The sequence below is a fragment of the Podarcis filfolensis genome (genome assembly GCF_964270895.1).
Source record: "Podarcis filfolensis genome assembly, chromosome: 2".
NCBI lineage: Eukaryota > Metazoa > Chordata > Lepidosauria > Squamata > Lacertidae > Podarcis > Podarcis filfolensis.
Genome location: NC_139605.1, coordinates 7,917,403 through 7,941,138, shown reverse-complemented (window position 1 = coordinate 7,941,138; position 23,736 = coordinate 7,917,403). Strand labels below are relative to the sequence as shown.

Below are 23,736 nucleotides of genomic sequence, written 5' to 3'. Positions count from 1 at the left end.
GAAAGATGCTTTTGTGCTCGGATTCTGCTCGCGGGTTTCGCTTTGGGGGCATGTGGTTGGTCACCGGGAGAACAGGATGCTGGGCTCAATGGGCCCACTTTGGCCTGATCCAGAAACCAGGCTCTTCCCATGTTCATATGTATATATGCATGTGTCTGTGTTTGTATAATTTTATTACATATATATATATTCTACTTTCATAGAAACATCAAAGCAATGAACACAAACAAAATTCCCAAGGCAATTGTATTATTTTTTTTACTCTAGGAAATACTCATTTAGGGAGGAAAAAAAACAAGTACAGGTTCACAACAGCACACACACGTGCAAAATACATTATCACAGTTATTTACTTATTTGGTTTCTCACTTGCCCTTCGCCACGCCCTTATATCCAGCCATATAAAAATACAAGGTTAAAATCAGCTTTAAATGATATACCTATAGAACAGACTGGATGTTGCACCTCTGGCCGATGATGAAATCTGCACGACAAAGATGCCAGATGTGAGGAGGGAATTCCACAGTTTAGGGGCTGCTGCTGCAAAGGCCCTGTCTCAGGCTGCCACCCACCAAACGTCTGACGGCAGAGGGGCTTCCCAGCGCAGGGTCCCCTCTGCCCATTTTAACACTCCAGAGAGTCTGTAGGGAAGGAGGTGGTCTCCCCGATATGTAGGGCTACCCCTGGGCTTTTAATCTTGTTTTTAAGTTGTATTCATTCAGCTTGTTTTATTATTGGTTGTTAGCCGCCCTGAGCCCGGCCTAGGCTAGGGAGGGTGGGGTATAAATAAAATTTATTATTATTATTATTATTATTATTATTATTATTATTATTATTATTACGTGGCTCCCCCCTTGTGAATCCTTTCATGCCTAGCCAGGGTGGTGTGAGTGTTGAAGCTCTTCCCACAGGCCGAGCAATGGTATCGCTTGGCCCCCGCGTGCACTGTCCGCTCGTGGAGCATGAGCTGCTGCCGCTGGCCAAAGCTCTCTGCGCAAAGGGAGCACTTGTGCGCCAGCTTCTCTCCCGCGTGGCTCTTCTTATGGCGGATGAGGCCTGGGCGGGAATGGAAGCGCTTCCCGCAGTGTGGGCAGGCGTGGGGCTTCTCGCCCGTGTGGACTGTCATGTGCGCCAGCAGCACCGACTGGTAGCTGAACCTCTTCCCGCAGGTGGTGCACTGGTGCGGCTTTTTCTCACCCGTGTGGATCCGCTGGTGCACCAGGAGGTGCGAGTTGCAGCTGAAGCGCTTCTCGCAGAAGGAGCAGCCGTACGGCCTCTCGCCCGTGTGGGTCCGCTCGTGGCGCGTCAGATCGGAGATCTGGACAAAGGTCTTCCCGCACGACAGGCACATGAACGGCTTCTCGCCCGTGTGGATGCGCTCGTGCATGAGCAGGTTGGAGTTGCAGTTGAAGCGCTTCTCGCAGAAGGAGCAGCCAAACGGCTTCTCCCCCGTGTGGGTCCTCTCGTGGCGCGTCAAGTCGGAGACCTGGACGAAGCTTTTGGGGCAGTAGGCGCACTTGAAGGGCTTCTCCCCCGTGTGGGTCAGATTGTGCCTCAGGAGGTTCTGCTTGCGGTTGAAACTCTTCCCGCAGTCGCCGCACCGGAAAGCCTCTTCTTGGAGCGGGGCCCTCTCGCGTCTGGGCCGAGAGACGCTCTCCGCTGCTGTTCCCGGGTGCTCGCCATCCTGCCGGACCTCTGGACAGTCCAGTCGGCCGTATTTCTCGTCACACTCCCTCGACTGGTCATCGTAACCTGTCGGAATGGGGAAAAAACCACCCAAAGCCGTTTTGTTAGTCTTCACTAAGGGGAAGACTCGTGGGGTCTGAACTGGAGAAAGGCCCCACCTAAAGAAGAACTGATGGAATATGCGTAGCTTGCGGATCTAACATATAGAATAAGAGAGCAAGAAGAACATACGTTTATAGAAGATTGGGAAATGTTTACTGAATATATGGGGGGAACTATGTACACTTGAAAATGTTGGCAGCATTAAAATACAGTGGTACCTTGGTTCTTGAACTTAATCTATTCCAGAAGTCCATTCGACTCCCAAAACAGTTTAAAAACCAAGGCGCCAATTCCGATTGGCTGCAGCAGTTTCCGGAACTCAAGCAGAAGCTGCGTCGGAAGTTCGGCTTCCAAAAAATGTTCACAAACCAGAACACTTGCTTCCAGGTTTGCGGCGTTTGGAAGCCGTTTTGTTAGGCAACTAAGCCATTCGAAAACCAAGGTACGACTGTAAATTCTACAGTGTAAACAAATTTTAAGGTTGTTTAATGAATATTTCAAATTGTAAAATAGAAAACTTAGTAAAAATCATACATGAATTGGTGAAAAGTGAAAAGCTATTGCAAGAATACCAAAAAAATTACACACTACAGTGTAATAACCTAGGAAAGAAACATTTCCTGCCATTATTTATCAACGCAGGGGGGTGGATTAGATAACAATTGGGAATCCCTCCAACTGTACAATTCTATGAAAGAGTTACCCAAGGATGGGCTTTGTGACCTGTGATTTTTTACTAAAGTGTAAAGTGGTGCGTGTTGGGGCAAAAAAAAATTACCCAAATTTTGTATCTGTCTATCTATGCACTTGCTGGGTCTGAACGGCGATGTACCATAAACAAGACCATGGGGCTGTAGTGGATAGTTTGATTAAGATGTTTACCCAGTGTGTGGGATAAAAATAAAATATAAAGGGGAAGTTCCGTAAACAGTTCTGGCTCTGGCCTTGCCCACCTCTAGCTTGGGCTCCCTAAATTTTCTTAAATACCAGGTGTGACTGGAAAGTTGGGTGAACGGTCACAGAAATCAGACAGTGAGAAATATTCAAACACACAATCGGCATCAGAAACCCACGAAATGCTCACAATTGTGTACGGAGATGAAACTGCAACTTGAAAGACAGTATATGAGTGGTTGAAGCATTTCCGTGAAGATGAGCCTAGGTCTGGCAGACCGCCGACGAGCAGAACGGCGGCAAATGTAAACAGAGTTTGTGAGTTATTGATGTGGGATCGGTGTTTGTCCGTCGGAACAATGGCGAAAGAATTGCATACACTGCGTGAAATTGTTACTGAGGTTACTGAGTTGTCCCACCCTCCATATTCTCCCAATCTGGCCCCACCGGATTACTTCCTTTTTCCAAAACTGAAATCTGAAAGGGCACAGATTTCCCAACATTTCACACGCCCAAGCTGCTGTGACGCGGGAACGGAAAGCAGTACAAAAAGAGGACTTGGAGATTCTGGGCCACAGGGAGGTTAGGCTGGCCTCAACCAGAGCCAGAGCTTTTTCAGCTGTGGCCCCGATCTGGTGGAACGCTCTGTCCCAAGAGACTAGGGCCCTGCGGGACTTGACATCTTTCTGCAGCGCCTGCAAGACCCAGCTGTTCCACCAGGCCTTTGGCCAAGGCACCAGGTCTTCTGTAATCCTCATAGAACTCTAGCCCAATGGTTGCCATTAATTTGACTCTGAATTCATTTTAGAATGAATTGATTTTAGAATGCATTTCAATTAATTGATTGTGATTTTATGTAAACTGTGTTGTTTTTACTGTTGTTAGCCGCTCTGAGCCCAGCTTCGGCTGGGGAAGGCGGGATATAAATAAATTTATTATTATTATTATTATTATTATTATTATTATTATTATTATTATCCAGAAGTTTCCAACAGTTCTACGAACGTTGTCAGCGGTGTAATGTATCCAAGGCGGCTTACTTTGAAGGCCTATAAGGCCCGTGTGTTCAAATATTTCTCGCCGTCCGATTTCTGTGACCATTCACCCAACTTTCCAGTTGCACCTTGCAGAATAAATCACTGGCTTCATCCCCCAAAAGATCACCCTTCGAGGGGATGTCGCTTTGACAAAAAACAGTAGTTCCCTAACCCTTCATCCTGTCTCTTACCGGGGCGGGTTTGTCGCTGGGCAGCGATTTCTGTGTCATCTCCTCCACAAAGCAAGGTTTGTTCATTGCTCTCCAGACAAGATTCCTGCTGCTCCTTTTGCCCAAGCTGACTTTCTGGGAGGCCTCCCTGCTTGTGATTTGGGGAAACATCCTCTTCCTCTGGCTCCGCAGATGTTCCAGTTGGATCTGCCTCCTTCAAATCCTCTTCTGCACATTTCTCCTCCTTCCTTACATTCATCCAACCTTTCTTTGCTGGAGGAAAGAAGCAGGGGAGGTCATTCGCTTGGGCGTAAATGGAATTGTGGAATTAAGGAACGAAGACCAGGAAATTGCCATTGCTTGCCAGTTCCAGGGCTAACTGAAGGCGCTCACACTAGTGTTTAAAGCCTTGAATGGATTGGGACTTAGGCCCCAAATATTTGGGAGGGTGTCTCCTTCCCTACTGACCCTCTCGGCTGTTTAGATCAGTTTAGATCAGTTGTTTGACGTCCCTAAGTTGTTTGTGACAGGGGTCTGTGGCAGTTCCTGAGATTCCCTCCCCACAGAGTCTCGCCTGGTGCCTATTTCAACTTTTTCTAAGAGGTTTACAAGAAACGTTAACATTGTCCATAAAAGGTTAAAATATTTAGAAGCGGTTCATTTTTTAAAAAATGCATATAAAAAATAACAAACTGTGGGTTGTCTTATACATGGGGCAATCTCCCCCCCCATTTTCTTAAATTGGAGTCCCTAAAAATATGGAGCGTCTTATACATGGAAAAATACGGTTTTTCTTTTCTAAAAAAAGATTTAAGAATCTTCAAATTCCTGTAATATAAAAGTAGCAGCTCCGGGGTGTGTGTGTGTGTGTGTGTGTGTGTGTGTGTGTGTGTGTGTGAATACAGCCATAGCTGAAGCCAAACCACAAACCCCCACAAGCCCAAAATCTAAACCCACAAGCAACCTTACCCAACAGCTCAGCATCCCTCCTGACTTGCTCCTCTTTGGCCCGCTGGCCAAACACACTCCACCCGAGGTCAGACGAAGTCTGTTCTGCCTCAGAAGACTCTGCCGCAGCCGCCGCCTCTTCTTGTGGTGGAATCAGCCCCTGAAATTGCACCAAGGATATCTTTTTAGGGTGGAGAAACAAGATGAGACTGAGAGGATGACTCCTATGTATGTCTCCAATGTCAGCTCAGAGCCACTGAAACCGAAGCACTTACTTATTGGAAGAAAGGGTCAAATCAACGTATGTGAAGGATGTGCAGCCATGCACGAGAATAGTGAAAGGTGATGATTGGAGCAATTACAGCAAAGCTTTGGATTTTGCAAGGTGTTTCAAAAACTGATATAGGCATACATTAAATGTACACAACATAACCCCCCCTCATTCCAATATGCAGCAATATGTTAGGGTTGCCATACATCCGGAATTTCCAGGACATAGCCCGAGTACTGCAGTCGGAAGCAGTGTCCAGGCGCAAATTGTTTAAAAGTCCCCAAAAATCCAGACGTAGGGCAACCCACCTTGGAAGTCTAGAATTTCCTTAAAAATAGCTCAAAATAGCTCAGCTTTGGTCAAAAAGGAAAAAAAGAAAAAGAAAATAAAGCTCAACAATTTTGCCAAAAGTTTTTGAAACATGGCAACCCTACAATGTATAATGCTTCAGAGAACACCTTATGAACTCATGGATACAGTGGTACCTCGGGTTAAGTACTTAATTCATTCCGGAGGTCCGTGCTGTTCTTAACCTGAGGTACCACTTTAGCTAATGGGGCCTCCTGCTGCCACCGTGCCACCGGAGCATGATTTCTGTTCTTATCCTGAAGCAAAGTTCTTAACCCGAGGTACTATTTCTGGGTTAGCGGAGTCTGTAACCTGAAGCGTCTGTAACCCGAGGTACCACTGTATTTACATTGGTGATTTCATGAGATTTGTTTCAAAAACCTGGGAATATTAAGGGGAAAAACAGCAACGTGGTTTCCTGGTAAATGTTCTGATGCCCGTTTTTTTCTACCACCCCCTTCTCTCTGCCACCCTCTTTATGGAAAAATACATTTCCAGAAATGGACAGGGAAAATTTCCCACCACAGAATGCCATCTGGACCTCTTCCCTTCTACATCAGGACAGGTGAAAATCTGCCCTGCCCTGATCCCGGGCTGCTCAGGATCCCCCTCACCTGTGGTTGCTGCCTTGCGGCCTCTGGCTGCCTCTGCAGGTAATCCTCGGCCAGGGCCACCGCCTGGGAGCAGGTCTCTGGGCTCCGTCCCTTGACCCAGCCCTGCACCTCCGCAGGCAGGACGGTCAGGAGCTGTTCGAGAAGGAGCAGCTCCAGGATCTGCTCCTTGGTGTGCTTCTCGACCCTTAGCCACCCGTCGCAAAGCTCCAGCAGCCGGCGGTGAGCCCCTCTCGGCCCCTCGGCCTCCTGGTAGCAGAAGTGCCTGAAGCGCTGGCGCCGAGTCTCCCTCCGGAAGTTGTCCCATTGCAAGATGGCCGCCTTCACTTTCCCATAATCCTCTCTGTCCTGACCCTCCAGCCGGCTAACGGCCCGCTCGGCTTCCCCGCTGAGGGCCGGCAGGAGTCGGGCCGCCCACTCCACCTTGGGCCACCGGCAGGCTTTGGCCACTCGCTCGAAGGAGGCCAGGAAGCCCTTGACGTCGTCCCAGGGGGTGGGCTCCTCCGGCAACTGGGGGACCCCCCAGCCAGAGTGGGGAGACTCCAGGGTCCTCAGGAACTCCTGCAGCTGGGCATCCCAGTGCCGGTGCAGCCTGTCCTCTGGTTCCTGCTTAATCTGTTCTCCAGATCTCCGGTTTTGTCCTCTAGGGCCGGGGGCATGTCCTGCTCCTGCCACCCTTTCCCACACAGGCGGCACGACGTCCATTTCCTCGCCAGTCACTCTTTCGCAGTCTCTAGGTCAAATAAGAGGGGAATGGGGTTAGGCGCAACAGCGGCTGAGGCTGCCACAAGCCAAGGCACTTCTCCTGTGAGGGAAAAAGCAGAAATGAGAGATGTTGTAAACAAGATCTGCCCTTCTTCCCTTATGGGGTATCCAAGAGCCCATATAGAGTCCTTAAGTGGGTTCCCTATCGGTAGGAGAAAATAACAGAAGCCAACCAGAGAATATTGAGAAGCAAAGCAGCTAGTAAGCCTGATCTTTATTGAACCGTTGCAACAGGGTGCTCCCCTCACACGCAGGAGGACCCAGAACAAAGGTGTGCCCGCCCTTATATAGACTTTTTAAATTGCCTGCCCTGGAGTCCAAGACCACCTCCAGAAACATCATACATACATCACAGAAAAGGCGGTCTACAACAGAAATCTGAGTGCGTTGTTTATGTCCTGTCTGGCAGATTACCTGTTAATGGTCACTTGATTGGATTACCTGGGAAGCCTGGCTAGTCTTTTGTAATGACAAATGCTTGGTTCCTGAGCCAGGTCACAGACTCACCCTATTCATACAGAGACATACCCTTAAGACAGGATTTGTGAACGAAAAGACAATGGGGAGGCTTTTCCATTTTCCTTTGACCTTCGGCCAAGGGTTCCCCATTATTATTACATTATAACAACATTAACTTACTTTGAATAAACATACACAAATTTATTGATTGTTAACATAATAGACAGATGATTTAAGGATCTTGATAATTTGATAATATGCAGAGAATAATATGTGTTGAAAAATCAGAGAGAGGAACTGAGGGAAGTCTGGGGAGGAGGGAGGGAGGGTTCCTTTTTGGGGAGGGGGAGGGGGAAATGGGGGGGGGAAATCATGAAGATATGTTTTGATAATTTGTTATGTTGAAATTCTCAATAAAAACTATTTTTTAAAAAACAACAGTATTAACTTACAACTGTACTATAACTATTTACAAATGGCAGCCACACAAAATTGGGTCTGCTGCAGGAAGCCCACATTTAACTGGTGCAAATTCAGCTTTACAAACTTGGCAATTTTATTTTTATTTGTAAAGGGGGTAGAAAGAGGGCAGGCGTCCAGGAAAAAAAGACTTTGGCAACCCTATTGAACCCAATATGTTTTTGGCTGTGAGCACTAGGGCAAAAGATTCTGGCACTGCAGGGGGTTGGACTAGATGACCCTCATCCGCCATGGCCAGCATGGGAATGATGGGAATTGAAGTCTAGCAATATATGCCCTAATATCAACAACCTCAGATATGCAGATGACACAACCTTGATAGCAGAAAGTGAGGAGGAATTAAAGAACCTTTTAATGAGGGTGAAAGAGGAGAGTGCAAAATATGGTTTGAAGCTCAACATCAAAAAAACGAAGACCATAGAGGCAGTGAGAGATTTTACTTTCTTGGGCTCCATGATCACTGCAGATAGTGACAGCAGCCACGAAATTAAAAGACGCCTGCTTCTTGGGAGGAAAGCAATGACAAACCTAGACAGCATCTTAAAAAGCAGAGACATCACCTGGCCAAGAAAGGTCCGTATAGTTAAAGCTATGGTTTTCCCAGTAGTGATGTATGGAAGTGAGAGCTGGACCATAAAGAAGGCCGATCGCCGAAGAATTGATTATTTTGAATTATGTTGCTGGAGGAGACTCTTGAGAGTCCCATGGACTGCAAGAAGATCAAACCTCTCCATTCTTAAGGAAATCAGCCCTGAGTGCTCACTGGAAGGACAGATCGTGAAGCTGAGGCTCCAGTACTTTGGCCACCTCATGAGAAGAGAAGACTCCCTGGAAAAGACCCTGATGTTGGGAAAGATGGAGGGCACAAGGAGAAGGGGGCGACAGAGGACGAGATGGTTGGATGGTGTTCTTGAAGCTACCAGCATGAGTCTGACCAAACTGCAGGAGGCAGTGGAAGACAGGAGTGCCTGGTGTGCTCTGGTCCAGGGGGTCGCGAAGAGTCGGACACGACTAAACGACTAAACAACAACAATATACGCCCTGGACTAAACTATAACACAGCTACAGTTTTGGAAACTTATTACGAAACCAACTGTTATGACACCCGCTCCTTTGCCTCCTCCTTCCTTCCCAGCCAGGGTGCCTCCTGCTTCTGCACTCCCACTCACCCCGTCCCTGTTCCTTCCACGGACTTCCCAAGCCCACAATTGAGTCCATTTAGTTCAATAGTGCCTACACTGGCGGGCAGCGGCTCTACAGATAAGGAGATCTGGCTTATCAGGAGACGCCGGGGATCGACCCTGAAACCTTCTGCATGCAGAGCAGATGCTCTACCCACTGAACCTCAACCCCCTTCCCAAGGAGCGCGCAGGAAGCCGCCTCCTACGGAGATCCACCGTTAGGTCCGCCCAGCTCAGCACCGTCTGCACTGACCGGCAGCCGCTCCCCAATACAGCTGGCGGGGGAGGGAGGATGAGCCCGCTCCCAGCCTTACCTGGAGGCGGCGGAATTTGAACCCCGGACCTTATGCATGCAAAGGTGTCCTCTGCGACCAACTCCCAGCTGGAGAGCGTAATTAAAATAAACCAGTTTCCGGAGGAGGGCTGGAAGGAGGAGGAGGAGAAGGAGGAGGAGGAAAGCTCAGCCCAGCTTTGCAAAGGAGGACGCATCAAAGCGGAGGCGCGCTTTGTTTCCATTGCACAACGCGCGGCTCACTCCGGAGTGAAGCCGGCATGGATGGCAGGCAGTTCTGCGGAGGGGCGTCCTTTCTAACCTCCAGATCGCCATTTCCAGGGAGGGAGGGAGAGAGGGAAAGGGATCCCCCTCCCCAAATCCTGGCTCTGCGCCCACCCCAAAAAAGCTCCTACTTTCTGCACCTGGTGCAAAAGCCTTTTTATTTCTCCACCTGCCAGGGGGCCTTTTGGGGGAGCAGCCCCTACTTCTGGCTCTCCGTTGAACAGGAAGGACAACCGATGAAGAAAGTGGGGGGAAAGCGGGTCTGATATTCTGTATGAAACACCCACCCATCCCTTTGGCCCCCTATATGGCAGCGCAGGCACTTGGGAGCCGGAAGTGAGAGCACCAAGCCGCCCTATGCTTTCCCCTTCCCTCTTTGGCCAAGGAGCCGCTACCTTTCATTGCGCACAGGCGCATGCTCTCTAGTGGTCCGCCTAGAGCAGTGTTGCCTGCACGGGCCGGCAGCGGTAGTTCCAAACCGGTGACGTCCTCACCTCTTTGGAAATGCTGCGCATATGGAGCACAGCAGGCTGCCCCGGTACTGAGCTAAACCATGGCATCCAACCGGACTCAGTATTGCCCACACGGACTGGCAGCAACTTTCCCATGTTTCAGCCCTACCTGGAGGCGCCAAGGCAAAGCAGGCGGTCCTCTTCTTTTACAGGGATGTAGTAAAACCATTGGTCCACCTAGCTCAGTAGTGCCTGCACGGACTGGCAGGCGCTCACCAGGATTTCAAAGCAACCTTCTGTCCCAGCCATACCTGAAGATGCCAGGTATGCATGGAAAGCAGGGTCTCTTCCCCCTGGCCCTTCCCCAGACACTCACTCCCACCTTTTTCTCTGCTCCCAAATTCATGGTCATTTTGGGGGTTCCCTACCTGAAGAGGTTTCCCCCAGTGCTCTGTGTGTGAGTGGGATTTTTTCCAATGTATTTCTCTTTCCTCTTGGTTTTCACGTACCTGTGTGGAGTTTATGTCCCGTTTGCCAGTGTGGTTGCAAGATAAAGCAGTTAACACATTTATTAGATACAGTGGTACCTCAGGTTACATACGCTTCAGGTTACAGACTCCGCTAACCCAGAAATAGTACCTCAGATTAAGAACTTTGCTTCAGGATGAGAACAGAAATCGTGCTCCGGCGGCGCTGCAGCAGCAGGAGGCCCCATTAGCTAAAGTGATGCTTCAGGTTAAGAACAGTTTCAGGTTAAGAACAGACCTCCGGAACGAATTAAGTACTTAACCCGAGGTACCACTGTATAGGGTCGCCATATTTCAGAAAGTAAAAACCAGGACACCCTAAAAGTTACTGAGCTTTTTAAGACAACCCCCCAGTTTGTTGAGCTCTTTTCTACAAAAATGGCATTTTTTTCGATTGACTAGCCAGGACAGATCCAGGACAAGGCACCACCTTTCAGAAATTCCCACCACCCCGGACATCAACTCCACATTTAAAATCCCAGTAATGTCCAGGAAATCCCTATTAAATAATAATATTTAAGAACCTGCTGGATCAGGGTTCAATGGCCCAACTAGTCATGGCAAGGGTGCCAACTTGAATAAAATATATTTTGGGATGATGCGGTGCACATACAACATTCAAATGGCAATGCTCATCAATTTTATTTTATTGTGGGGGCCAAAGAGCAAGAAAGGCCCCTAGGGGTTGGCTCCTATGAGTCATGGAATCAGAGAATTGCAGAGCTGAGGGGGATTCTGTTCTCCGCTGGCCAACAAGATTCCTGTGGGAAACTCGAAAGCAGGACCTGAGAACGAGAACCCTCTCCCTTTTTGTTACTAGCCATTGATAGCCCACTCCTCCGTGAATTTGCCCCATCCTCTTTGGAAGCCAGCCATACTGTGGGAGGCAGTTCCACAGATTAACTCTGCGCCACACAAAGGACTTTGTTTTACCACTGTTGCGGCTACATTCACAACTAATCTCGCAGCCCAACCATCTGACAAAGAGGGAACGATGGAAAATCTGTTGTTTATTTCTATCACATTACTTTAATAAAGGTAAAGGGGCCCCTGACCATTAGGTCCAGTCGTGACCGACTCTGGGGTTGCAGCGCTCATCTTGCTTTATTGGCCGAGGGAGCCGGCACATAGCTTCTGGGTCATGTGGCCAGCATGACTAAGCCGCTTCTGACGAACCAGAGCAGCGCACGGAAACGCTGTTTACCTTCCCGCCGGAGTGGTACCTATTTATCTACTTGCACTTTGACGTGCTTTCAAACTGCTAGGTTGGCAGGAGCAGGGACCGAGCAACGGGAGCTCACTCCATTGCGGGGATTCGAACTGCCGACCTTCTGATTGGCAAGTCCTAGGTTCTGTGGTTTAACCCACAGCACCACCCGCGTCCCTTACTTTACTTTACTTTAATAGCCCCCACCAAAAAGTATTAATTGAAATAAAACACACACACACCCACACACCCAAAAAACCCCAACACCACCAGGTGGGTGAAACTTTTATTTCAGCATGGAAAATAAAACATTTTTCTTCAGGAGGAGGTTCATGTCATTGCGGAGGTGCGAAATCTTTGGCCCACCAAATGTCGCTTGACAACTCTCATCAGACCCAGCAAACATGGCTGACGGCCAGGCCTGCTTCTTGCGGTTTCAAGGGAACCTCTCACAAATTTAATAATGAAAAATTCAATTTCGTTAAAGGAGTACAAAGGGATGAGCCACACAATAAGTTCATTTGTGGGCGATGCCACACTTAGGCTGACTCCAGTGTCCTCTGGTCTTGGGCGCCCAAATATTGGACTACAACTCCCATCATCCCCTGCCATCTTGGCCAATGATGAGGGATGATGGGAGTTGTAGTCCAACAGCAAGGTTGAAGAAGATTATACAGATTTGAGCAGCTCACAGCTGGAAACTCTTAATTTAGTTGCTACATATGATTTTGGGGGCAGGAGGGGATTACGTTAAAAAAATATGAAAAGTTTTATGCATTAACATGCCCAACTGAACATATAATAATAATCTGAATTTAAACTATGCCAAAAAAAATACCAAAAGCTTTGTAATGGTTATCCCCCCAAAAATAGAAATTGCTGAAAAATGGGAGTTTAGTTCAGCAACTTCTGGAGAGTGTGAGGTTTGAGAAATCTGGCTTAAGTCTGTTCTACTCTAGATCATGATTTCAAATTCCCAGTGACTATGAGATTTAGGAACATGATTTTTGTGCCACATGGCAAAGGGGGATATTGCTGCAGGGCGAAACCAGCGGGTTCAATCTGCTCTGTTGCACATACCTTGGTGAGACTTGAGAACAGATGAGAGAGGATAGCACAGGGCCCTCCAGCATAGCTGTCAACTTACAGATTTGAAAATAAGGGACCAGCGGTCTCGAAAATAAGGGATCAGCAGCCAAAATAAGGGATTTTAGTCAACCAGCAGCCAAACGAAGTCTCAAGTGGTGGTTCCCACAGCGCAGCAACCCGGCAAAGGGGATGCAGCAAGGAAAACCACCGTCACCTCTCTGCTGGGAAGCGCTGAGCAAAGGCGAGTCCCCAGGCAACGCGGCCGATTTGAGTGGCACAAGGCATGCAAGCTCCACCCCCCAGTCGTTCTTAGACTCCTTATTGGGTGAGCAATGCAGCCAAGCAACACAGTTGGAGCCTCCCTCCTCCCTGGCCGGCAGGGAGGGAGGGAGAGGAGCTGCTTCCTTTGAAACCCGGGGAATTTAAGGGACATCATCAATAAGGGACAGCAGCGGGACATGGCGCTGGGATAAGGGACTGTCCCGCCAAATAAGGGACGCTTGACAGCTATGCCCTCCAGGTGTTGCTGAACTACAACTCCCAGAAAGCAATGGTGGGAGTTGTAGTTCAGCAACATGGGGAGAGCACCAAAGGTCCCCCTGCCACCTTCCAACCCACGACTTCCAATCGGTATCTGTGACGTACAAATCTAAGCAACTACAACTCCCATCATCCCTGACCAGTCAATGGATGATGGGAGTTGTAGTTGAACGACAGCTGGGGGGACCCGAGGTTGCCAGAATACTGAGCCCCAAAGGAAGGAGGGAGGAGAAACTTTGGCCCTCCCAAAGGTTTCGGAACTACGACTCCCATCGGGCGCAGCACAAGCAAAAATGGGAGCCGTCCCCTGTGAAAGTAGCATCCTGGATTTGGAAGCCAACTTTCTCTGCGACTTGCGCCGTGAGTGAAGTTGAACATGCAGGCGGCTGCAGAGCCTCGGCGATTTCAGAGAGGCCCTGGCAAGCACAAAATCATTCCCTGTGTGCAGACACTGCTGCTGCTCCTCTTTCTGGGCCACTTCCCATCTGGTTAAAAAACAAAAACGCGAACTCGAAAACCCACATCAGAGTCCCCTCCCCTATTACGCACGGATCCTTTCCCATGTTTGGAATTCCAACCGCCCCATTTTCTCTCTCCCAGGTCCGCTCAACAAAGCACCTCGACTCAAAACTAATTCTCTCTCTCTCTATTCGCAATTTAGAAAATAATAAAACAGGACCTACCCAGTCCCAGACTTTCAACCGCTTTGATACAATCGGCAAAGCCAAGCCATAAACTCTGGACAGCATTACTTTCAGCTTTTGTGTAGCCCTGCCTCTAGAAAAGTAGCAGGTCAGCGAAGTTGTATCACTTGCACGCTACATATCTACCTGCAAGGATTTTTCTTTCTTTTTTTTCGTGGCGGAGAGGTGGTGTGCACAAAATATTCCCACATCTAAAACACCTCTGCACTGCAGCCTATAGTGGTACAGTCTGAGAATTGGTTCCCCCACCCCGCAAAAAAGAAAAGGAAAAAAAAGGTGAGATTTCAAGTGGCAGGATGGACTTATAGGTAGCACAGAAATCAAGGCAAAAAGCAGTGGGTTCTGGCTTCAGGGAACGCAAAATCAGGTTCGCTGGTGGCTGGTAGGGTGGAACGCTAGGAGCCTAACAGTAGGTGGCGCCACAGCCAACGACAGAGTCAACAGCAGGCAAAGCCAACTCGTTTTTGTCCCCATCTCCCTCCTCCCTGCTGGGTTCTAAAAGAGCAACATTGAGGGGAGGAAGGCGACAGGCAGCGCCACCCCTGGGCTGGCAGTTGGGGGCTATCTGGGTGCAAACTGAGGTTGGCGGGGCAGTCCCTCGTTTGCTCCTAATGGGGTGTTTCCCACTGATCAGGTCCCTCTTTGTAGGTTTCAAAGGCTTCTCTTAGCACTCTGAGCACCCCAAGCCTGGAGGGCTCCTCCCTCCTCTATCTGGAAAAGGGGTACACATTGAGAAGAGCCAAGTGGCCGGGACATGACAGGTGTTTTGGAAAGATTTGCTTTCTCCCCACCTGCATTTTCAGGCACCTTCGTTTTATGCACTCGGAACAAACCTTCTTCCCAGAGTAGGCGATTTGCCATGACTTTTGGCCTAGGTGGGCTTGTGACACTCCTGTTCACTTTTAAAGGGGTTTATATTGATCGGTGCCCGACTCTGGTAGCGGCGGGAAATAATGCATCGATATTCCAGCACAGCTGCCCGAAAAATGCCCCTTCTAGAGAAGACGGGGCGCTAACGAAATGCCAAAGACCCAAGTCCTATTACGAAAAGGGGAAGAGAGGAGGATTTGATTATCTACTAAGGTTCATCCAACCGATTTTTCAGGAGTTTCCTTCTGCGTGGATTCTCTGATGACTAATGAGGTTAGAGCTCTGAGTGAAGCTTTTCCCACAGTCCAAACACCGGTACGGTTTCTCCCCTGTGTGTGTCCTCTCGTGGGCCACGAGGCTAGAGCTGCCACGGAAACTCTTCCCACAGACGGAGCACTGAAAGGGCTTCTCGCCGGTGTGGATTCTCTGATGTGTAATGAGGTGCGATTTGTAGCTGAAGCTTCTCTCGCACACCATGCACTGGAAAGGCTTCTCTCCCGTGTGGATCCTTCTGTGCGCGCTGAGGCGAGAGCTGACGCTGAAACTCTTCCCGCATTCCCCGCACTGGTATGGCTTCTCACCCGTGTGGATCCTCTCATGGCTGACTACTTCTGAGCTGCGCAGGAAGCTCTTCCCGCAGAACGAACACCGGTAGGGCTTCTCTCCGGTGTGGGCCCTCTCGTGTGCGAGGAGATCTGAGCTTTCACTGAAAGTTTTCCCACAGTCCAAACATATAAACGGTCTCTCGCCCGTGTGGCTTCTCTGGTGCTTCCTGAGCCGCGAGCTCACGCTGAAGGTTTTCCCGCACTCAGAGCACTCATATGGCTTTTCCCCCGTGTGGATTCTCTGGTGGCTGTTGAGGTACGAGCTCTGGCTGAAGCTTTTCCCGCACTCCAAGCACTTGTACGGCTTTTCCCCCGTGTGGATCCTGTGATGCGTGATGAGGTTCGAGATGTCGCTGAAGCTTTTCTCGCACACCGAGCACTGGTAAGGTTTGTCACCGGTGTGGATTCTCTGATGACTAACAAGGCCTGAGTTGCGCCGGAAGCTCTTGCTGCAGTACAGACATTTGTACGGCTTCTCTCCAGTGTGGGTTCTCTCGTGAGCGATAAGTCCCGACTTCACACTGAAGCTCTTGGCGCAGTGCGAACACTTGTAGGGCTTCTCTCCCGTGTGTGTCCTTCGGTGGGCAATGAGGCTGGAGCTGACGCTGAAGCTCCTCCCGCAGTCGGAGCACGTGTACGGCTTCTCTCCTGTGTGGGTTCTCTCGTGAACGATAAGGCGCGAGCGGAGGCTGAAGCATTTGCCGCACACTGAGCACTTGTGAATTTTCTCTCCGGCTTGGTCTGAGCCCTGACTGAAGTTTTCTTCATAGACGATGATCTTCATGGACGGCTTGCCCTCGCCCGTCTCCTTCTCTGCCGCGGCTACACCGAGATCTTCGTAACCACCCGCCAACGGGATGGATTTTTGCAGCCTCTTCCTGGGCGGCTTTTTCGATGGCTTATCTGATCTCGGTGGCCTTTCGGGTAGGTCTTCCGGTTTGTCAAAGAGAGGGAAGGTCTCCTCAAGGCCTTCATCAGATGCCTCACACAGCCCCTCGTGCTCCCTGTTCTCTGGCTGGGGGCTCCCTTTGTTGTTCTCACTAGGGCACAGGTTGCCTAAAAGGAACAGTTTTGGGGATTAGCACTGATAATCAGAATCGTCTGTTTTATTTGAATGCCACTTTCTCACAGAACGGTGTCCAAAATGGCACAAATCATATCAAGTGAGCAGTAAGTGTGCTTTTATACAAGTCGGAAGGTGCCCAGAGTGGCTAGGGCAACCCAGTCAAATAACAACAACAACAACAACAACAACAACAACTTATTATTTATACCCCGCCCATCTGGCTGGGCTTCCCCAGCCACTCTGGGCGGCTTCCAACAAAATATTAAAATACAGTAATGCATCAAACATTAAAAGCTTCCCTAAACAGGGCTGCCTTCAGATGTCTTCTAAAAGTCTGGTATTGTTGTTCTCTTTGACATCTGCTGGGAGGGCGTTCCACAGGGCGGGTGCCACTACTGAGAAGGCCCTCTGTCTGGTTCCCTGTAACCTCCCTTCTCGCAATGAGGGAACCGCCAGAAGGCCCTCGGCACTGGACTTCAGCGTCCGGGCAGAACAATGGGGGTGGAGACGCTCCTTCAGATGGGCGGGATACAAATAATAAAATTACAGTGGTACCTTGGTTGTCTAACTTACTCCGTTCCAGGAGTCCATTCGACTCCAGGAACCGTTCAAAAACCAAGGTGCAGCTTCTGATTGGCTGCAGGAGCTTCCTGCACTCAATCGGAAGCCGTATCGGACGTCTGGCTTCCGAAAAACGTTCACAAACCAGAACGCTTACTTCTGGGTTTTCTGGGTTTGGGAGCCAAAACGTACACGTACCAAAGTGTTCGAGAATGAAGGTACGACTGTATTACTATTATTATTCAGTTCCAAACATACCAGAAACAATTACAAATCATCAGTCAGTCACAGACTTGATAGAAATCATCACAATATCAGCAAGAACCCCAAAGCAAATTTAAAAATCAAAATCAACAGCTTGGCTCTGGGACTTCAGAGGTTCAGAAACTAATATAGAGTCAGACCATGGGTCTAGTGGAAATTGTTTCCCATTTGGTTGTTTATTTTTTTGATGTGGTTTATTTATTGTTTATGACTTTTGTAATTATGTAAATCTTGTTATGCTGTAAGCCGCCTTGGGCATTGGTTTTTTAACCGTGGAAAGGCGGCATACAAATAAAAAATTATTATTATTATTATTATTATTATTATTATTATTATTATGAGCATAATACTGCCTATGCTAATTGGCAAGATTTCAGGTTGACATCTCTCCCAGCCTTAGTTGGAGATGCCTGTCTCCCCCCCACTTTTTCTTTTCTCTCCCAGCCTTTTCCTCTCTCCCCCTCTTCTCCTCAGTCGGTATAACAGGAGACTCTTGATCTCGGGGTCGTGGGTTTGAGCCCCACATTGGTCAAAAACATTCTGGCACTGAAGGGGGTTGGACTAGATGACCGCCATGGTCCCTTCCATCTCTATAATTCTATGACCCTTTCCCAACCTGTCTCTCTCCCTTTCCCATCTCACCAAGCCTGTCTCCCCCTTCCTTTCTCTTCTAGCTCTCTCCCCCCCCCATCTCTGCTTAATGGTTTGGGTAAAAGGAAGCATGTTGTGCATGCCAACATCCAAAGGAACCAATTTTAAAATTCAAATGAGCGCAGCGGCACCTTACCTCGTGAAGAACTGTCCTCCGCAGCAGTCTCCTCCTTGACCTCCAGGCCCTGCTGTCTCTGCTCAGGGTCCGAGAGAGCTCCTTCGGCCTTCAGGGACGTCTCACTGGCCTCCTCAAACAGTCCCGGCCCCTGGAAGACCAGGAAAGAGGCTGAAAGGTGCAGCACGTGTGGCGGTGGGCAACGCCGCACCCTGAACCCTGAAGCCCACCCTGAGCAACTCCTAGACCTCCCTTACCACTCCTTGTTGCCGTTGGCAAGCCAGAATGGGGAAAATCAGCTTCATTCCCATCCCACGCGTTATCAATAACGGGTCGTTATTATTATTTTTTTAAGGAAAATATTTATTGCCTGCCCTTTGTCGTAAGGTCCCAAGGTGGGTTAAAACGATTAGAACACAATATTAAAAGCAATTTAATATTGGGAACAAAAAAACCCCACACACCTCGAGTGTCAAAACTAAAGGTAAAGAGGTGGGTCTTCAGCGTTCTCCGAAAGCTGTGCAATGGGGGTCGCTTGTGCAGAGGATGCACTGAGGGGCCACCCCACAGAATGCCCTCTCCTGGGCTGCCACCCCACTAACTTCTGAGGGAGGAGGAACAACCAGGCGGGTCCCCTCTGCCAACCTCAGCACCCAAGAGGGTCTGTAGGGAAGGCGATGTTCTTTCAGATATTTGGGCTACATCCAATGCAAGCGCTGTTGAGAATTCTATCCATTATATTTTCTCTGCGCAATCGGAACGGATTTCAGGAACCAAAAAGTCGTATTGAAAAAAGTCGACTTTCGTGCCGTCTAGCCCCACAAATGGCCACTAGGTATTTCGTTTTGGCGACTGTAACCCTGGTTTGAGGAGCCATTTGGCGCCCCATGGCCTGGGGAGAGTGAGTGTGGCCAAGGAGGGGGCCTGACAGACAGGTCTGGAGGGCCACATTTGCTTCCCAGGATGGAGGCTGCCTATACCTGGATGAAAGATTTAAGAGACCCAATATCTCACTTGTGTTTCCGGCCTTTCGGGCTCTCGCTGCCTCTGGAGGAAATCCTCGGCCAACATCACCGCCTGGGCGCAGGTCTCCGGGCAGCCATCTTTGACCCAGCTCTGGCTCTCCGGCGGGAGGATGGCCAGGAACTGCTCCAGGATCAGCAGCTCCAGGATCTGCTCCTTGGTGTGCCTCTCTGGCTTCAGCCACCGGTGGCAAAGGAACCAGAGGCGGCTGCAGGCCTCGCGGGGCCCGTCGGCCTCCTTGTATTGGAACAGGCGGAAGTGCTGCCGCTGGACTTCGGTGCTGATGGCGTCGACCCGCAAGATGGCCGCCTTCACCTTCCCGTAATCGCCCGCTTCCCTCTCCTCAAATCGCGGCCCTTCCTCTTTCAGGCCCGGTATGAGCTGCGACATCCATTTTCCCGGCCGGGTGTCAACCGCCTTCTCAACAGACGTCAAAAATATATCGTCCCAGCGCGGCGGGTCTGGAAGCCGGGGGTCGTCTGCTTCCGAATGAGACATCACCACCATCTCCGTGACGTCCCTCGCGCAGACTTCCTCGCATGCGGCAGCCACTTCGTTTTTCACCAGAGCAACGTGGTTGGTCACACCGGTGTCCTCAGAAACGTCTGTCTGTCTTCTAGGCCCTCCATCGGCCATTTTCTCACCTGTTGTATATAATTTGTATTACATTTTCTGTTGTACAATTTAAAGTACTCCTTAAGATATCAATGATGTCCCTTCATCTCTTTCCATGGTTCATTTTACATATCATGAATGCCTGCATATTTTACAAAAACTATACCATTCAGTATTCCATTATTACACCTAAAGGTAAAGGTAAAGGGACCCCTGACCATTAGGTCCAGTCGTGGCCGACTCTGGGGTTGTGGCGCTCATCTCGCTTTACTGGCCGAGGGAGCAGGGGTACAGCTTCCGGGTCATGTGGCCAGCAGGACTAAGCCGCTTCTGGCGAACCAGAGCAGCGCACAGAAACGCCGTTTACCTTCCCGCTGGAGAGGTACCTATTTATCTACTTGCACTTTGACGTGCTTTCGAACTGCTAGGTTGGCAGGAGCAGGGACCGAGCAATGGGAGCTCACCCAGTCGTGGGGATTCGAACTGCCAACCTTCTGATCGGCAAGCCCTAGGCTCTGTGGTTTAGACCACAGCGCCACCCGCGTATGTACTTCTAATTCTCTTATAGTATATGTTAAGTCTGCGAGTTGTGCATATTCTGTCAACTTAAGTTGCCATTCTTCTTGGGTTGGGACCTCACTCGTTTTCCATTTTGGGGCTAACAAAACACAGGCCACAGTGTTGGCATACATAAATAACCTTTTTTGACATCTGGGAATTTCAGTCTGAATTATCCCCAACAGGAAGGACTCTGTTTTTTGGGGGAAAGTACTTTTTGACATTTTTTCCCAATACATTATGGATCATTTCCCCATACACTTTCACCCTTTAACAGGTCCACCACATATGAAAGAATGTACCCTCGACCTCATTGTATCTCCAGCACTTATCTGATTCAGTCTTAGGCATCTTAGCAAGCCTACTCTGAGTTAAACACCATCTGTAAATCATTTTCAAGAAGTTCTTCTGCCTGCCCATTTTCTCACCTGCCCACTCCGTTGGAAAAGGTTCCTGGAGGCTCAGCGGGATGGTCCCCTCCTCCTCCGAAGCCATTTTCTCTCCCCAGATCGAGGGCAACTTTAGCCCAGCTCGGCTATCTCCACTCCAGGTCCAACCCCTTCTGTGTCTTCTTACTAAACGCAGCTGGGTTGGGTGTGAGAAACGGAACTTTTATTTGTTCGGAAAGATAAAATGCCCAAAAATAACAATAATAATGAATAGATACGACCTGTGCTTTCCCCAAACAAGTGAAGACCTTTTTTGTTCCAACAGGATCTCTAGCTGGGCAAATGGGGTCTTTACTGCCAGTGTCCTCTTAGAATCATAGAATCATTGACTTGTAGAATTGGAAGGGAACCTGGGGGTCATCTAGTCCAACCCCCTGCAATGCAGGAATCTCAGCTAAAGCATCCATGACAGATGGCCACCTGACCTCTGCTTAAAAACCTCCAAGGAAGGAGAGTCCACTACCTCCTGAGGGAGGCCATTCCACTGCCGAAGGGCTCTTACTGTCAGAAGTTTTTTTCCAAATGTTTAGTCAGAATCTCCTTTCTTGTAACTTGAAGCCATGGGTTCAAGTCCTACCCTCCGGAGCAGGAGAAAACAAGCTTGCTCCACCTTCCATGGGACAGCCCTTGAGATAGTGGAAGATGGCTGCCCTATCTCCTCTCAGTCTCCTCTTTTCCAGGCTCAACATACCCAGCTCCTTCAACCATTCCTCATCAGGCTTGGTTTCCAGACCCTTGATCATCTTGGTTGCCCTCCTCTGCAAATGTTCCAGCTTGTCAACATCCTTCTTAAATTGTGGTGCCCAGAACTGGACACATTATTCCAAGTGTCGTCTGACCAAGGCTCTTACTTCCCTTGATCTGGACACTATACTTGATGTTGATGCAACCTGGAATAGCATTAGGGGTTTTTTTTGCTGCTTGACTCGTGTTAGGATTCTTTTGGTCTTGTTTTTTTTAATGTTGGTTTTTTTGTCTTTTAACTGTTTTTAATTATTTTGTGTGTAAATCGTCTTGAGACAGTCGTTTAGAAGGAAATTCATAAAACAATTGTAATAAAAAATATTAATAATTACAGTTAGATTGATTATTATTATTGGGATGTAGTCAACCAATTCATTTCATCAGTGCAAGTATTTCCACTTGTGCAATGGAGCCTCCCCCACTTATTCTTCAGATATGGGAAGTGTGCAGGGTGTCAGGATTCACAGAATGCTGTGTGAGATAGTAAGCCTGCAGGCTTGAGTTTGCTGGCTGATGCAATCAGCCTGCAATACTTTCTATGGAAGTGCTGGGTCAGAAAGACTCAGCAGTAATGTGCTGTCAGTTGATTGGCTGTCATTTGTTTAAAAGGAAAACCTGTCCATCAGTAAGTGTGGTGGTGCAGAAGAGTGTGGTCAGAGAGAGAGAGAGAGAGGTCTTCCTATTTGCCTTAAGGTGCAGCCAGGTACTCTGTTTGACTGTATGAACTGCTCGTGTATTATAGCCTGTAGATATTTGTATATATAGCTCACAATAAATATACTGCACTGAAGAACCTGGGACTCTGAGCATTTCTGCTAAAGTGCTGCGGAGAATTCGCGACACAGGGTGCACACTTGGTGTGAATGGGGGATGTTCCTCTGCCCAGGTAGAAATCCTTGTGCTGATGGAACAAGTTAGCTAGATGCAGCCCATTCGTAAGAATTCTTAGTAATGAATAAAGATTAATAATCAACAATGAGCCTTTTACATAGCTCAGTTGGTTGAGCATGAGACTCTTAACCTCAGGTTTAAACCCCGTATTGGACAAAAGATGATTGCATTGCAGGGGGTTGGTCTAGATGACCCCGGTGTGCCTTCCCGCTGACAGTTCTACGATTCATTTAATCCCGCCTGAGGCCAGGCTAGGCGGAGAGGCAGCAATCTTCAGAGCTGAGCAAGTATTTAAACCTCAAACCTTCCTGGCTCGATGGCCCACACTCTTCCCCACCACACCAGACTGGGGGCAGCGCAGCAACCCTGTGCATCTTTACTCAGAAGCAGCTTTCCCTATAGGCTATAATCTGGAGTGGGAGGGAAGCACTGCAGGGACACGAATGCATTGTATTCCAGGATAAGATCTCGTGCATCTATTGAAGCGGGCTGCAGTATCTCCGAAGCAGACACCGTCATCAAATCGTTAGCCTTCCAGGTCACACAAGACTCTTTGTTGTCAGGGCTCCGCTCTCTGGAAATGACCGTCCTTGCAGGAATTCTTACATCATTCAGGCATGGATGGTTGGCTGAAATCTCCTCTTTATTATTATTATTATTATTATTTGCAATTTCTGTCCTTAATCATCACCATTCTGTCCTTAACCATCATCTATAATAATAATAATAATAATAATAATAATAATAATAATAATAATTGCACATGCATCTCCCCCAACTCTCCTCCATCAGTCACTCACCTTTTGCAAAGATTGCAAGCTTGCAATCCTTCCTTGCAAGGTGCGTGCAAACCACAGATCCCTGGATGCACAATTCAGAAGCCGAACCTTCCCCTCCCCCCCCTCGCAACTCCCCTCTTTCTCCTCCCCCTCCCGCCACAGGAAGGAACTCGCCAGCCCCCGAAAGGTCCTCCCCCAGGACCTCGCTCTCGAGTCCCGCCCCCGCCTCTCTAGCAACGGCCCACTCTGTCGCTTTAACCCCTTGCACGCCTCGCGGCAAAGCAAACCAACCATGCGGGGTTCGCGTAAGGCGGGCGCGGGAGGCTTTTTTTAGTCCGCTTTCCCTGCTGGACACCCTCGAGAGGTGGGGGTGGGGAGTAGGTGCCGGCGATGGGCGGGGCCAGAAGCCAAAGGGGGCGGGGCGGTTGGCTGCAAAGTTCCATCTTTTTGTTGCAATGTCCAGCTTTGCACAATAGGCTGGTTGCTTTTTTTCTTTCTCTCTTTTTTATTACAAAGGA

General features: G+C 49.0%; 3 protein-coding genes across 5 annotated transcripts in view; 1 reads left to right on the top strand and 2 right to left on the bottom strand.

Annotated features, from left to right (window-relative positions):
- LOC310756746 (uncharacterized protein) overlaps positions 1-23,736 on the top strand; it is a 1,375,527-nt gene that overhangs the window by 1,107,808 nt on the left and 243,983 nt on the right. The window lies entirely within an intron of this gene.
- LOC310756642 (uncharacterized protein) lies at positions 257-9,667 on the bottom strand. 2 transcript variants are annotated; one of them, XM_083601114.1, is made up of 5 exons: positions 9,267-9,658; positions 6,071-6,800; positions 4,859-4,997; positions 3,911-4,162; positions 257-1,752 (listed from the first exon to the last, which is right to left on the bottom strand). In XM_083601114.1, exons 1-5 carry the CDS (start codon positions 9,302-9,304, stop codon positions 839-841), a joined length of 2,073 nt encoding a protein of 690 aa, XP_083457240.1. In that variant the 5' UTR covers positions 9,305-9,658; the 3' UTR covers positions 257-838. The 2 variants fall into 2 exon arrangements, with proteins under 2 accessions (XP_083457240.1, XP_083457241.1); XM_083601115.1 differs by lacking the exon at positions 3,911-4,162 and having other exon boundaries at positions 9,267-9,667.
- On the bottom strand, positions 13,620-23,355 carry LOC310756583 (uncharacterized protein). Of its 2 annotated transcripts, XM_083600889.1 has the most exons (5): positions 23,240-23,355; positions 20,784-20,940; positions 19,174-19,826; positions 18,181-18,310; positions 13,620-16,558 (listed from the first exon to the last, which is right to left on the bottom strand). In XM_083600889.1, the coding sequence occupies exons 2-5, from the start codon at positions 20,848-20,850 to the stop codon at positions 15,129-15,131; spliced, it is 2,280 nt and encodes a 759-aa protein (XP_083457015.1). In that variant the 5' UTR covers positions 20,851-20,940; positions 23,240-23,355; the 3' UTR covers positions 13,620-15,128. The 2 variants fall into 2 exon arrangements, with proteins under 2 accessions (XP_083457015.1, XP_083457016.1); XM_083600890.1 differs by lacking the exon at positions 20,784-20,940 and having other exon boundaries at positions 23,240-23,354.